The sequence below is a fragment of the Urocitellus parryii genome, chromosome 4 (genome assembly GCF_045843805.1).
Source record: "Urocitellus parryii isolate mUroPar1 chromosome 4, mUroPar1.hap1, whole genome shotgun sequence".
NCBI classification, from domain to species: domain Eukaryota; kingdom Metazoa; phylum Chordata; class Mammalia; order Rodentia; family Sciuridae; genus Urocitellus; species Urocitellus parryii.
Window position 1 is genome coordinate 67,413,958 of NC_135534.1, and position 13,795 is coordinate 67,427,752.

Below are 13,795 nucleotides of genomic sequence, written 5' to 3' on the forward strand. Positions count from 1 at the left end.
CACTGGTCTACACGTAACTGGTGAATATGTGCATGTGGTTCTGTTGGACATATTCTTAGGTGTGGAATTACTGGGCAGTAGAGTATGCATTTGTTCAGCTACACTAGCCATAGTCAAATGCCTTAGCAAAGTGTACCAATTTGCATTCCCACCACCAGAGTATAAGAGTTAAACCTGGGATTTTCTTTTCCTTGGTATGGTGCTGGGAATGGAACCCAGGGCCTTGCATATGCTAGGTAAGTGCTCTATCACAGAGCTACTCATTTTTGTGAGCGTTTATGGCGTTTTTCATTTTAGCCATCCTAGTGGAGGATATCCTGGTATCTAGCTGTGGTTTTAATTTGCATTTCCCTGATGACTAATGAAGTCAAGCTCTTTTTCTTATCCATGTGGATGTGCTCTTTTTTTTCCTTGAAGCATTATTGGTTTACCTTGCAGTTAGATTTGCAGTCTACCTAGAATTAGTTTCCGTGTGTAGTGGCAGGTAGGCGTCAGGATAAATCTTTTCCCATATGAATAGCCAATCGACCTAGCACTGTTTATTAAAAGGGTGATTCTTCCTGAATGCACCATGCATGGCCATACCTTAGGTGTCCCTATGTTTGTGGCCTATCTGGCCCTCCTTATTCTTTTCTTTCTTTCCTTCCTTCTTTCTTTCTTCTTTTCTTCTTTTTTTTTTTTTTTTGATACTGTGGATTGAACCCAAGGGTGCTTAACCACTGAGCCACATCCCCAGCCTTTTTTTTGTTTTATTTTTTTTTAAGTTGTACATAACGCAATACCTTTGTTTAGTTTATTTATGTATGTGGTGCTGAGGATCGAACCCAGTGCCTCACCCATGCCAGGCAAGTGCTCAACTGCTGAGCTACAACCCCAGCCCGCCCCCCAAACCTTTTTATTTTTAGAGACAGGGTCTTGCTAAGCTGCTTAGGGCCTTGCTAAGTTGCTGAGGCTGGCCTTGAACTTGAGATTCTCCTGCCTGGGCCTCTGAGCCACTGGGACTATAGGTGTGCGCCACCACGCCTGGCCCTACCTGGCCCTTCTGCTCTATTCCACTGGTCTGCCTGGCCATCCAGCACTGTCTCAGTGGGAGAGCTTTGTGATCCGCTGGTTAACTGGTAGAGTGAGTCCCTTAGCTTGTTCTCTGCAAATCTCTGGCTGTTCCTGGTCCTTTGTGCTGATTTGAGGCCCTCTTGCTCCTGAACTTAGACTCAACTGTGCCATTGGTTTTTTTTAACGCCCTCCATTATCTCCCATCAGAGGCTCAGAGAGGTAAGTGCCTTGCCCTGCGTGCACTCAGCTCCAACTCAGTCTCAGCTCCGCCTGGGAGCTCCCTGCCCTTACCACCGGCAACTTTTTATTTTTCTTTGACTCAGCTTCTTTTTTCCCTTCTGTTTCTTTCTGCGACGCTGGAGATAGAACCCAGAGCTTCACCCAGGCCAAGCAAGTGCGCTTCCTCTGAGCTACATCCCCAGGCTTTTAAAAACAAAATTTATCTTGAGACAGGGTCCAGCTAAGTTGGCCTTGAACTTGTGATCCTGTGGCCTCAGCCCCAGAGTCACTGGGACTGCAGACGTGCCCCATCATGCCTGGCCCCGTCAGCTCTTGTGGCTGGTCCCCACTTCCTGCTTCCAGGTGCTGTGGGTTCCCTGCAGTTCCCCTAATGCTGTTGACCTCAGGGTCTTTGCATAGTTGGCCCCTTCCACAATCTGCTTCCAACTGCTCATAGCCGACTGAGGTGTCCAGCGTGCTGCTCCGAGTGGTGGCGTCTTGTTCAGTGCTCTCAGAGGCCCAAGTCCTGGCACCTTCCCTCTTCCTTCCATGCATTCCCATGGTCCCAGCTACTCGGGAGACTGAGGCAAGAGGATCACAAGTTTGAGGCCAGCCTGGCCAACTTAGTGAAATCCTGTCTCAAAGTAAAAAGGGCTGGGGTGCAGCTCAGTGGTAAAATGCCCCGGAGTTAAATCCCAAGTGCCAAAAAGAAAGAAAGGGGGGGGGGAGGGAGGGAGGAGAGAGAAAGAAAGAGAGAAAGAGAAAGGAAAGAGGGCAGGCTCTCAGGGCAGCTGGGATGCTCAGATGTCCTGAGCCCCCCTGGGCCCTGGCTGGCTGAACACTGTGTAATTTTGCTTGAGGATGGGAAGGGCCAGGCCTAGAGCTCAGGCCCATAGAGAGCGGCCAGCTGAGAGGCCAGCTTCCCTTCTCCTGGTCGTCTGCGGCTTCAGAGATAAGCAGTGGTAGTAGTTGGCTCCGATGCCTCGAGCTGCCCAGAGTCAGATGCTATAGGCTCTGGGACGGGGTTCTGATGCAGCAGGAGGGCTGTCAGCCCAAAGGCCCAGAAGACCCAGCATAAGGACCAGCCTGGCCCTCAGGGTGAGGTGGAGGGGCAGTGGAGCTGCATCTCAGCCCAAGGCCCCACCCGTTCTCCTGGGCCCTGTCTGGCCAGACTTTCCCCTTCTTTTCCCTGGGAGCCGGCCCAGAGAACACTCACCAATTTTGCTGTGTGACCTTGGCCACCCACTCCACCTCTCTGGGCCCTCTGGGCTCTGAAATACTGGAACTACAAAAGCTTGTTTCTGGGCTTCTGCTTCCAGCTTCTCTCATCTAACTCTTACAGCTTAAATTGCTTCCTGAGCTGTGCTGCTGGGAACCCAGAGTGTAATGACACGGCCAGGTCCCTGTGGGCCAGAGCCCTCTCAGGCTCTCCCAGGTCTTCTCCCCTGGCCTCCAAGGCTGGGGCTGGGGGGAGGCCAGAGGGCGTGGGGTGATTGGCCTGTCTGGACAGAGGGGAAGACAGAGAGGTCACATGGTTGGCCTGAGGTCACACAGCAGCCCCCGTAGGGATATGGGCGTGGAAGATAAAGTAGCTGCTGGTGCAGAACAAGGAACAAGCCAGCTGTCCTGTGTCCGAGTTCTGCTGTCCCTTCCAAGACCACATTCTGCTTGGTCTCATGCCTTCCTTCCTGTTTCCCCTCATCGTCCGCTTCCTGTGGGGCCCCAGCTCCCTCCAGGGTGTGTGGGGAGCCCTGCCTGCTCAGCCCTTGCTCCTGAGAGGCAGGGTTGTGAGGCCGAGGTGGAGGCACCGAAGTCTGAAGACTGGGCTGGAGTCCAGGCAGTGCAGGGGGGACGTGGGCAGGTGGCATCCCTGCGCCTTGGCTCTCTTTCTGAACCGTGGCAACAAGGTCCCCCTCCAGCTCTGTTTTCAAATAATAGACTCAAACTGTCATTCAGGGGTCTTCCACACGGTGTCCCAGGGCTCCTCCCTCCTGCTCCTCCTGCTCCTCCTGCTCCCCCTGCCCGGCCTTCTCCCAGCCTGTGTTAATTATAGCGGCATCTTCCAGTTATCCAAGCAGCACCATTCCCATGGCAGAAATGAGAAAATGGGGGCTCAGAGAGGCTGCGTGACTTGTTCAAGGTTGCCCAGCAGGTGAGGGGTGCAACTGGCCTCTGCACCTACATCAGTCTTCCTCTCCAACATGGTTTTGGAAGCCAACCTCCCGAGCCTCCTCCTCTCCCAAGTGAGGCCGGGAAACTTGCTTGAACCTTGATGGGGCTGCAGCATTGCCCGGGCAGGCCCAGGAGGAGTAGATCCTCGAGGTGTGGCACTGTTGCAGCCTTGATGGGGTGAGAGGGTCCAGCTAGCAGAGGTGGCACAGTCATTCAGGTGCTTGGTCTCTGAACACCTGTCAGTGTACCTGATGTGACAGTCTCTGCTCGCTGCTTGTTCCTGCCCTCTTCTTCCCTCCTGGAGGCTTTTCCTGGCCACATCCAGTCTCCCTTGTTTTTGGTCAGCGTGGGGGTGCGAGGTGCAGGGCACGGGCTGGGAGTGAAGGCAGGAACCTGCTCCCCACAGAGACACTGATTCTCGGTAGATCAGAACTACTCATCTCAGGTGCAGGGAGGAAACGTGCCCCTCCTGGCTAGAGGTGAGGGTTGGGAGGAAGGAGAACTGGGGATGAGACCCAGCTGCTCTCCTGTGGGTGTGGTGCCAGCCCCGGAGGGGCTGGGTTGGCCACTTGTCTGTTGGGTCCCCAAGGTCTAAGGAAGCTGGTTAAACAAAGAGGGAGGGAGGGGGCGTGGCCAGGCCGGCCCTGAGCCCTGACTGGTGGCCTGTGGGCCTGGCATCCCCTCCAGGCATCCGAGAGGAGAGAGCCCAGATTGCAGACTGGACACCGTACGCCGGCTGTGTGGCCTCTGCCCTCAGCTCCTCGGCTTACCTGGATGGTGAGGGTGGTGAAGCCCACTTCATGGGCTGGTGCTGACAGGGCCCCAGGTACCCCATGAGTGATGGCCTGTGTGCCTTCTTGTCCTCTAGGTGTTCTGCCTCCCCCTGGGGCAGCGGCCACCATGTTCTCCTGCGTGAAGCCTTATGAGGATCAGAACTACTCGTCTCTGAAGCGGGCCTGTCTGCGGAAGAAGGTGCTCTTCGAGGACTCCCACTTCCCCGCTACCGATGACTCGCTCTACTACAAGGGCAGTCCAGGGCCCACTGTCCGGTGGAAGCGGCCCAAGGTCAGTGTCTGGCCCCCATGGAGCTGGGCGAGCAGGCCAGAGACCCCAGGCTGAGTCTGCAGGGACACAGGGATACCTACCGCCCAGAGAGCAGAGGGTCCTATTTTGAGCCCCTGTTATGTGATGTGACCTGGGCAGGGGTCCAGGAGAATGGGCCCTCACCCCACAGCCACCACTGCCCAGCTAGGCCCACCGTGGAAAGTGCACCAGGCCCATTCCCCTCTAGGGTTGTTTTGGCCTGTGGGTGTGGCCTTGGTTTAGTAAAGTGTAGAATGATATCAAGTGTAAGGGATTTCCTCATTATTCTCATCCTCATGGTTTGGCAGTCATCTGTTCCTGTCAAAATGAAAGCGTTTATCATGATGACTGATAAGTAAGGATAAGGGCAGTAAGAAGTAAGAGCCTGTGCTTCTTGTTGTGAGATTAAAACAGGGCCTGGCTGTTTTAAGGGGAGTCTTTTCCATCAATATTGGTCCTGATGGACTCTGGCACCTCCTGGCCACTCCCCTGTCCCGGCCTCAGGACTGAGGCCGGAGTGTGGCCCCATGGGGTGACTGCTCTGTCCTGGGTGGGAGGCTGGGTGGGGAGAGGACCTTGCAGAGCGGGTGTCCCCGGGGGGCCGGCGTGAAGGAGAGACTGCTAGAGATCATAGCTCAGGCCCCTCCCCAGGTCCCATGGCCATGTTAGTGACATGGTGAGGTGTGTCCCACAGAAGGGACTTCAGTGGAAGACTACTCTACCTGCCACCCGGACTAGACCTGGAGGAGACTGTGACTCCTCCTCAGTTCTCAGATAAGGCATCTCAGCCAGGGGAGAGGCAGGAAGCTCAAAGCAGGTGGAAATGGCAGGCCCGGGTGCCCAGGGTGGCTGGGGCCAGGGCTCTGGGTGGGGCCCATGTGCAGGCTGAGGTGCTGGCCCTTGCTCTGAGGGTCTTGTGCAGCAAGTGACAGGATCAGGTTTGCATTTTACAAAGTCTTGGACTTTGGGGGAAAGTTAAATTTATTGTTCAAGCTCCTCTCCTAGGCAGGGTCTGAAACCCCTTTCAACTCACAAATCCCCATGCTCTCTTTTGGATTGGAACCCTTGAGAGTGAGGGGAACAAGCCAGGAGAGGAGGCCTGAACCCCAGATCACCCAGTGAGTCACTAGCAGGGGTGGGCCAGTGCCCTGGAGTCCTGCCTCCCTGGACCTTCCTGTGACACCAGGTGAAGGGTCTCTGGTCCTCTGGCCCCTGCATTCATCCTCTGGAATTCCCCAAAGCCTTCAGCCTGGTCACAGAATTTTGGTGGCCCACCCTCTCACGTCATTTTTCTTTGTCAAGTGGGTGGGGAAGGAGGCTACCCTCAAAGGGCCTTTGTAGGGTTTTGGTTCCGGGAAGAGGAGTGGACACTCACTCTCTGCCCTTTTCTTGCTCCACCCTTGCTTGCTGCCCTTGTCCTGGCCCTCTTCCTGCCCTGGACCTGTCACCCAGACTTAAAGATGCCCGTGGCCTGGGGACCCGGAAGGAGGCTGGTGAGGCCTGGCTGGGGCAGGTAGGGCAGGCTATGGCTCGGCCTGGCTGTGTGACCTGGGGGAGTCTCTGCCCTCTCTGGGCCCAGGAGCCCTGCCTGTCTGTCCACCTCACCACCTTCCTCCCTGGGCCCTTCCAGCCTGGCTGACAAGCAGGAACGGGGCCGCTGTGCTGTGGGAGGGGTGACAGCGTGTGCTCCTTGGTCTTGAGGGACGAGTCTGGGGGGTCCACGAGGCTGCAATAGGGGGTTCAGCTGTCTGTGGAGAGGCAGCTCAAGGACTGAACCCCCTGGGGAGCCACAGAGGACCAGGAAGTGAGACCACACGATGGGACGTTGACTGTGTGGATTTAAAGAGTGTGAGTGGGCAGCGCCTGGGCCCTGGACTTCTGCATGGCTGGACAGAGGTCTATGGAGCAGGAAGTCAAGCCTCTGTGGGCGGGCTCAGCTCCTGATCCGCAGCTCTCACCGCTGCCCAGTGAACCTTGGCCCTGGGGCAGCTGTGTGTCACAGGGAGGCCCAGCTCCTTCCTCAGCCCAGGGATCCTTTTTCACTTCTACCCCATTTCTGACTCCTTTTCTCTAAGTTGTTGTGACAGTGGCCCTCGGTTCTTAGAGGTTCTCCTCAGCCACCCTCCCTGCCTGGGGCGTCACCTCTTATTGACTCTGCAGGTGGGACCCAGCCTGGTCCTCTTCCCCCTCCACCCAGGGCACCTGCTTTAGGCCCAGCCCTGCTGCAGCTCATTGTGTTTTGTTTTTCTCTCCAGTACAGCAAACACCTGCCGGCCTCCTTCACAGGCTGGTCAGGGCGAGGCGATGGGCACTGTCAGCAAGGCCTAGGAGCTCGAGGGAGACCCAAGAGTATGGACAGTGCCACCTTCCAGCTCTCTCAGGCTCAGGGCTGGGTAGGGGGCCACCTGACATCCCTGTGGGGACAGAGTGCCCCCATCCATCACTCTACTTACCTCACGTGGAAATCAGTGTGGGGGTCACTTGGTGGAACACAACATGGGACAAGTGGGGGTCCTACAAACTGGTGGCAGCTTTGGAACCCCCCAGAACTTGTCCATCCCTACCCTCTGGGGCTCATGCCCATTTCCTGGGGTGGCCTCTGCTCTTCTGTTGTGCTGAGCAGTAGACCCCTGAATGTCCCCAAGCAGACTGTCTGCTTCGAGGCCAGGTGCCAGGCAGGCCTTTGCCCTGGCCAGGAGCCTTGGCACCCTTGGCACCCTTGGCACCGGGACAGGTTCAGGGCAGCAGGGGAAGGCTTGTTAAAGGAGGTGGCCTTGAAGGATGGGAATGGTGACAGGAGCCATGGGGGAGGCAAGCCTGGGGCAGAGGGTGCAGGTCACACAGCATGACTCACGAGAACACTGCCCTTTCCTGTCCCAGGCAGAGGTCCCCCTCCCAGTGTCCCCAGTTGCCAATTCCTTCTGTGATCTTGAATTCTGGAGCAGGGTGACCTGGGTGAAGGTGGGCCGAGAACAGGTCAGGGAGCAGAGGCCAGAGGTGCCGCTTGTGTGTGTGTGTGCGTATGTGTGTGTGTGTGGGGGGGTTTGTGTGTGGGTGGGTGTGGACCTGCTGCCTGTGCACACCTGTTTGTACCCTAGGACAGGGAACCTGAACTTCCTGTTGTGCCAGGGGGAGGTGACTGAGGGCTGCGCCTGCATCTGGTCCAGCCGGTCCAACAGGCTGGGAGCCACAGAGGAGGGAGAGGTGACCACAGGTGCAGAAGTCTGTGCCCTAGAGGTGTGTTGACCAGAGGAGCCTCCCCAGCCCTCCCGTGGCTTGGCCCAGGGCCAACCCTGGCACTAGCCCTCCCAATCCTGTTTACAGCCCCAGCAGAACCTGCTAGACCCTGCTCACCCTGGAGGTGGGCAGAGCTCACAGGCTGGTGGGGGAGACCCCAAGGCATGGATAGTGGTGGAAGAGGGCGCAGGCCAGGCCTGGGCGGGGTTGTGTCAGAGGTGGCCTCTGTCTCCGGCTGGCCCCTGTTGTGGGGAGTATTCAGAGTTCTCATTTGTCTCTGGAGCCGCTCCTCCCATCAGCCCTCTCCACGCCTGTTTGATGGTGGCCTCTGTGATCCCTCCAGGCTCGGGCTGTGACAGCTCCGCTCACATAGAGCTCAGCTCTCATTCCTCCTGCTCAAGGGAGACAGGGACCTGTGGACAGGTACCGTCCCTGACTCACTCTATGGTACATGTCCAACTGATGACCCAGGAAAGGTGGAAGGACAAATGCCAGTCTGGAGAAACCTGGCCCCATGGTGGTGGGTGATGGTCTGGGTATCCCCTGGCCCCTGAGCTGGGCTTAGAACAGATGCAGGGGGACAGGTGAAAGAAGGGTGGCTTTGTCACCCATAACCTGGCCTACCTGGAATTTCTAGAGCCAGACTTGGAGTTTTGAGTTTGAGTCTCAGTTAACCTCTTCCTCTGTGGTCCTGGGCAAGTGACCTAACTTCTCTGTGCCTTGGTTTCCTCATCTATAAAAGGAGATGCTAGCAATACTGGTCTTGCAGGGTTGCTTTGGGCAGTGCCTGGCTTGCAGTGTGTGCGTGGTCCTCGAGAGCTATTTCTATGATGGTTCTTTTACAGGTGCCCCAACATGGTCTCTGAATTCCAAGTGCCACCAAACTCACTTGGTTTCTGCAGCTTACAGCTGAGGACCCTAAGCCTGTCCAGGCAGGAGGAACAGGCCCAGGCCTCAGGTGCTCCCTCCCAGGCTGTCATGACCTTGGTGGCACTGCCTGGGCTCAGCCTCCTCCATGGAATGGGGCAGTCATGTCTGCCACAGGCTGGGAGCATCTGAAGTGGAGGGCACCTCACAGTCACCTCATGGCATGCCCTGCAGTGCTGGTCTCCCCCTGGCCTGCCCTAGCTGGGGTCCTCCAGATATTGAAGCTCCTCCTTCCTTCGGGCCCTCAGGCAGATGCTGAGTCATCACCAGGCTGGGCTGGGAGGCGAGATAGGAAGGCAGCTGAGAGGTCCTGGGGACAGGATGGGGCAGGCTGCCTCCCTTGGTCTCCTGTGACCTGAGATGAAGCACCCAGACCTGCTGTGGGGAAGCCTCCTCGCTGCTTGGCTCTGGGTCACCCTGCGGTTCCAACTGGAATCAGGGGTCGGGTCTGGGGAGCCGCTCATGTCCTCTGGGAGTTGATCCTTTCCTCCGTCCTGTGATACTGGTTTCTCTGGAAACCAGGGGATTCTCAAGCACCTTATGAGAGCTGAGGGGCCCTTTGTCCCACTTCCACCTGCCCAAATCTCCGCCACTAAGATCTGTGGGGGCCTTAAACAGCCCTGCAGGAATAACAGTCTGTCTCCTTTGCACAGGTGAGGAAATGGAGGCACAGAGAGGTTGAGCTACTGGCCCAGACTTGTACAGTTAATGAATAGGGAGCAGGAATTGGAGTTCTATCTTCCTGGTTCTGCTACCATCTACTGGCCACCTGTGGTAGGGCCTCAGGAGCTCTGTGGTGATTGATGGATGGAGCTCAGGAGCAAACTTGCAGGTGACCTGCTGTCACCTCCCCCTGCAGTATGACTAGGGCATGTTGTTCAACCATTCATCTGTAAAATGGGCATATATTTCCCCTCTCCGGGCTACGGTGAGGATTGACCATGGTGCTAGCAGGCTGTGTGGCACATAGAAGACCTGAATCAGTGTCTCCCTGATCCCACCCCTTGGGGGACAGTCACTTTCAACTCTGTGGAGTCAAGGTGCTGGTGAGAGAAAAAGAGGGGCCTGGGGTGGCCAGCTGCATATGCAGCGCTGGCCAAGGCCTGGATGGGCAGTAGAAGAGACCCCCTCTTGTGCCCAGCCCCACACTGCCTGGCCCACAAGTGATGCAGGCAGCCCCTGGCTGTAGGTGGGGCTCAGCTCTAGGCAAGGATTGTCTGTCACCCTGCAGAGGACTAACCAGCTGCCCACCTCAGGCCTGGGGTGGGATGTCAGCCACTATGGGAAGCCGGGGAATGAACCCTTTTAGCTTGTGTCTGAGGTCAAAGTCCATGGGTCTCCCACTTCCCAGCCTCAGGGAGCCTTAAAGGAAAACTCTGGGTGAGCTTGGTGGGAGGGTCTGGTGCGGAGACCCCCTGCCGGCTTCCCTGGGCTTCCAGGAACTAGGAAGGGCTGGGTCCCACAGTTACCAGGTTGTGTGAGTCACTTCCCGGTCCAGTGGCTGCCCAGCCTGGCTTCCTGTCATGTCCTAGGGAGTACACCCCCTGCCATGGCTGCCAATCCCCATGGGAAAAGCAACAGGATTTTATGTTCCACTCGGGCATTTTGTATGGTATGCCTTTAACAAGCCTCTGCGCTACTGTGGACCTCCATTCCTGAAATGGAATAGCAACTCCATACTCCTCAGGGGTGTGGGGATCAGATGAGAACAGGAGGGGCATCAACTCGCCCCACCCAAGCCCTCTGTTGCCACGCCCCACCCGCTGTTCACTCCTCCCCACCCTCAGATAGCCACGCCCCTGCCCTCTGCTCTCTAGGCCACGCCCTCTGCTCACTAGGCCACGCCCTCTGCTCATCACTGTCATTTTGGTGTTGTCTCACCTCCCCCTTCCCACCCCAGGGCACCATGAGGGCTGGCTGGTCAGGGAGGGCCACATGGATGGGAAGAAGGTGGTGGCCGGGGTCCAGCCTCCTGACCACCTTCTACAGCTTGTTCATCATCATGCCATTGGCAGAAGCGCGCTCTGGGTCAGAGAAGGAAGAGGGCATCCAACCAGGAACTGGGGAAGGCTGGGTCTGGGGAGTGGTCTGCCAGGTTAGGCCCTCAGTGTGTGGGGACGGGGAACCTCTGTGCTGGCAGCAGGTGGGCATCCTGTGCTCCTGGGGCCCTCACGCTCTCCCTGCCCTCTCTGTAGGACATCTGCGAGAACCCCCGCCTCTTTGTGGATGGCATCAGCTCCCACGATCTGCACCAGGGACAGGTGGGCAACTGCTGGTTTGTGGCAGCCTGCTCTTCACTCGCCTCCCGTGAATCGCTGTGGCAGAAGGTGAGGCCTGGGGACGGGGCTGCTGGGGCACTGAGGCAGCCTGCGGCCCTCACTGCCAGGCAGGTGTAGCCCTGATGTGGCTGGAGACTTCCTGAAAGCCTGCTCCAGGGCCAGGTGGTGACCTTGGCCCCTCAGCACTGGTCAGGCATCAGATTTGCCTTCCCTCCACCATTAGCTGAAGATCCAGAGGCAGGTGCTGGTAGCATCTGTGTAACTCTAGGGGGATCCTGATGTGTCCCCTCCACACTGTTGGGTGCCTAGTGTCTCTGGAGCCGAATATATACCTGTGACATATGGAACCTTCCTGCATGATTTTCAGTGTGGAGTCAGCTGTGATGGGGCTCAGGGCAACTCTGCCAGTAACCTGCTGTGTGACTTGGGCTGTTGCTATCCTTCTCTGGGCCTTGCTGTTCCCAGTTGTTCAGCATGAGTGGTCTGGACAATCTCCAGCTTCTTGACTGGTTCTACACTGCTGATGTTCTTGACCAGTCCGGGAGGGCCACAAGGGTGGGGGGAAGGTGGTGGCCCAGGTCCAGCATCCTGATCACCTTCTACAGCTTGTCCATCATCATGCCATCCAAAGGTTTGGGGTTGGAACAAATGGACTCTGGTCTTGCCATCTGGTTCTTTTATGGCAGCACTTAGCATTGGGACCCTCAAATCCAATGCTTCCTTTTGGGGAAAACAGGGAGGCTGGAGTGGAGGCCGAACTTGGTGAATTAAGGCAGGGTTTGTAGAGGAGACCTGGGCTGAGCACAGGATTAAGCTCCAGTGGTTGTCTCTTTCCCTTCTCTGCTCTTCCTAGGAAGGGGTGGGTGGTGGGCTGTCATGGGGCATTGAGTTGCCCAGGCTCAATCTGAACCCCAGCCTTACCAGTCGGAAGCTTTGTAGCTGACCTCAGGTTATTCCTCTGCAGAATCAGAGTAGTGGCCTTGCCAGAAGGTGGACTGACATGCTGTCCTTACCATGCTTGGTGTGATGTGACGCTCAGTGGACGCAGCGTTAGGAACATTCCTGGAATGTTTGTATGCAAGCAGGGTGCAAGGAGCACAGTGTGTTTTTCTTCATCCTCTGAGGCATCCATCAGCCATCAGAGGGAGCTATGCCCTTGGCCGAGGCTGGGACTCGGGTCCCTTTTCTCAGGTCTTCTTAACAGGGTGTGGCCTCTCACAGCCACCCAGTGGGCATCCCTGAGGCCTGGCCTCTGAGGCTCCTGCAGTGGTCAGGGCAGCTGGCTTTAGGGCTCGCAGGGCCTCAGCAAAGGCAACGGCCACAGCTTATAGATTTGGGTATTCAGGGGCATCCAGGCTGGGAGAAAGCTGTGGGGCCTGGCCCGATTCTCTAGGTGGAGGTCTGGTCTCCATTCTGCAGCCTCCAGCCCGCTTCTTTGAGTCCAGAACCAGGCCCCCTGCCCCTGAGCCCCAGCACCCCCAGGCGAGGACTCATGTGGGGCTGGAGGTGGCACAAGGGAATCCTTCGGGGCTGCCCCCCACCTCCCACCCGCCCTATAATTGCCTGTTTATCTGCTGTCTCCCCCCTTGAGGTGAGCTCCCCACAGACAGAGCCGGTCCAACTTATATCTTCCCTTGGAGCCTCACAGGGGCCAGCATAGAGGAGCCTCTGGAGAGTTTTGGGAATGGAAGTCCACCCCGAATTGTTCCACCCAGCTTTTGACAGGCAGCTCCACTGCCAGCCTTTCTGACAGTACCTCTGGGTCTAGGAGTGGGCTGGTGCCGAACAAGATGGGAGGAGCTCAGCGCTGTGTGCCTTGCCCCAGGCCTGGCCCTTGGTCCCTGTGGCAGCTCCCCATCTTTACTGCTGGAGGAAGAGGCTGAGACTCACAGGAGGAGGCCTGGTCTTGATGCTGTGCCTCCTTGGGCAGGCCTGCTCTTATCTCTGGACTGAAGTTTCCTCCTTTGAGGGGTTGGGACACCGGCCTGGGTGGTCTTCCAGGCTGCAGAGCCAGGAGGCTGGTCTCCTGTAGCTCAGGTCCCCAGCCTGAGCTAATTGCACTCTGCCTCCAGGTACTGCTGTGGCGATAGCCCCTGGGTCCTGGGATGAGGCTCCAGGGAGCTCATTACTGTGCCTCACGCTCCCTGACGGGGCCCTGTTTGTTGTCACCCCTCACTTTCTGGGCCTGTTGCCCTGCAGGGCCTCCCTGCCCCACCCTGTTTTCTCCCTGGAAGGGCAGTGGAGGGGACAGGGGTGGCGTTTAGCCTGGGTTGCACCTCTGCCCCCCCTATCCAGCTGCACACTCCAAGAGGCTAGGCCTCAGAAGCAGGAGCATGGTACCTGACACGCGCCCTCCTCCAGGAAGTCACCCTTCACTCTTCGTTCTTAAAGTAACCTGGGACCAACAGGCTCAGGATTCGCCATCATGGGAGGAGGACCAGCCCTTGGCTCCCAGCACTCTGCACACTTAGCTCCCGCCCTCGCCTCTTCCAGACACCCCTGGGCAGTGGGCTCCCCTTCCTATAGGCTCCCTGGTGGGGCATCCTGGCCTCCACATCTCACTGCGTGTTCCCTGCAGGCAGGGAGGCGGTGGACTTCAGGTGGCCAGGTTTTGTGAACCTGAAATCAGGAAGTGGCAGTTGATAGCACTTGCCAGGAGACCATGCCTAGGCTGGACCCAAGGTCGTCTATGAGCTCCCCTCCCTGGGAGCCTGGTGCAGCCAGAGCAGAGGCCAGGCCTGCTGCCTGAGCCATCGTGTCCCTGGCCGTGGGCTGGCCTAGGCCTTGGAGGAGCCATCCAGGCCCCCAACTGCATGGAAGTTGGG

At 57.5% G+C, this 13,795-nt stretch overlaps 1 protein-coding gene across 1 annotated transcript in view; it reads left to right on the top strand.

The window, feature by feature from the left end:
* The window catches only part of Capn5 (calpain 5), a 54,318-nt gene that overhangs the window by 13,011 nt on the left and 27,512 nt on the right, over nt 1-13,795 (top strand). Inside the window, exons 2-3 of the mRNA XM_026387348.2 lie at nt 4,313-4,509; nt 10,887-11,018. Coding sequence (XP_026243133.1) covers nt 4,345-4,509; nt 10,887-11,018 — 297 coding nt within the window. The 5' untranslated portion in view covers nt 4,313-4,344. The remainder of the gene's footprint in view (nt 1-4,312; nt 4,510-10,886; nt 11,019-13,795) is intronic.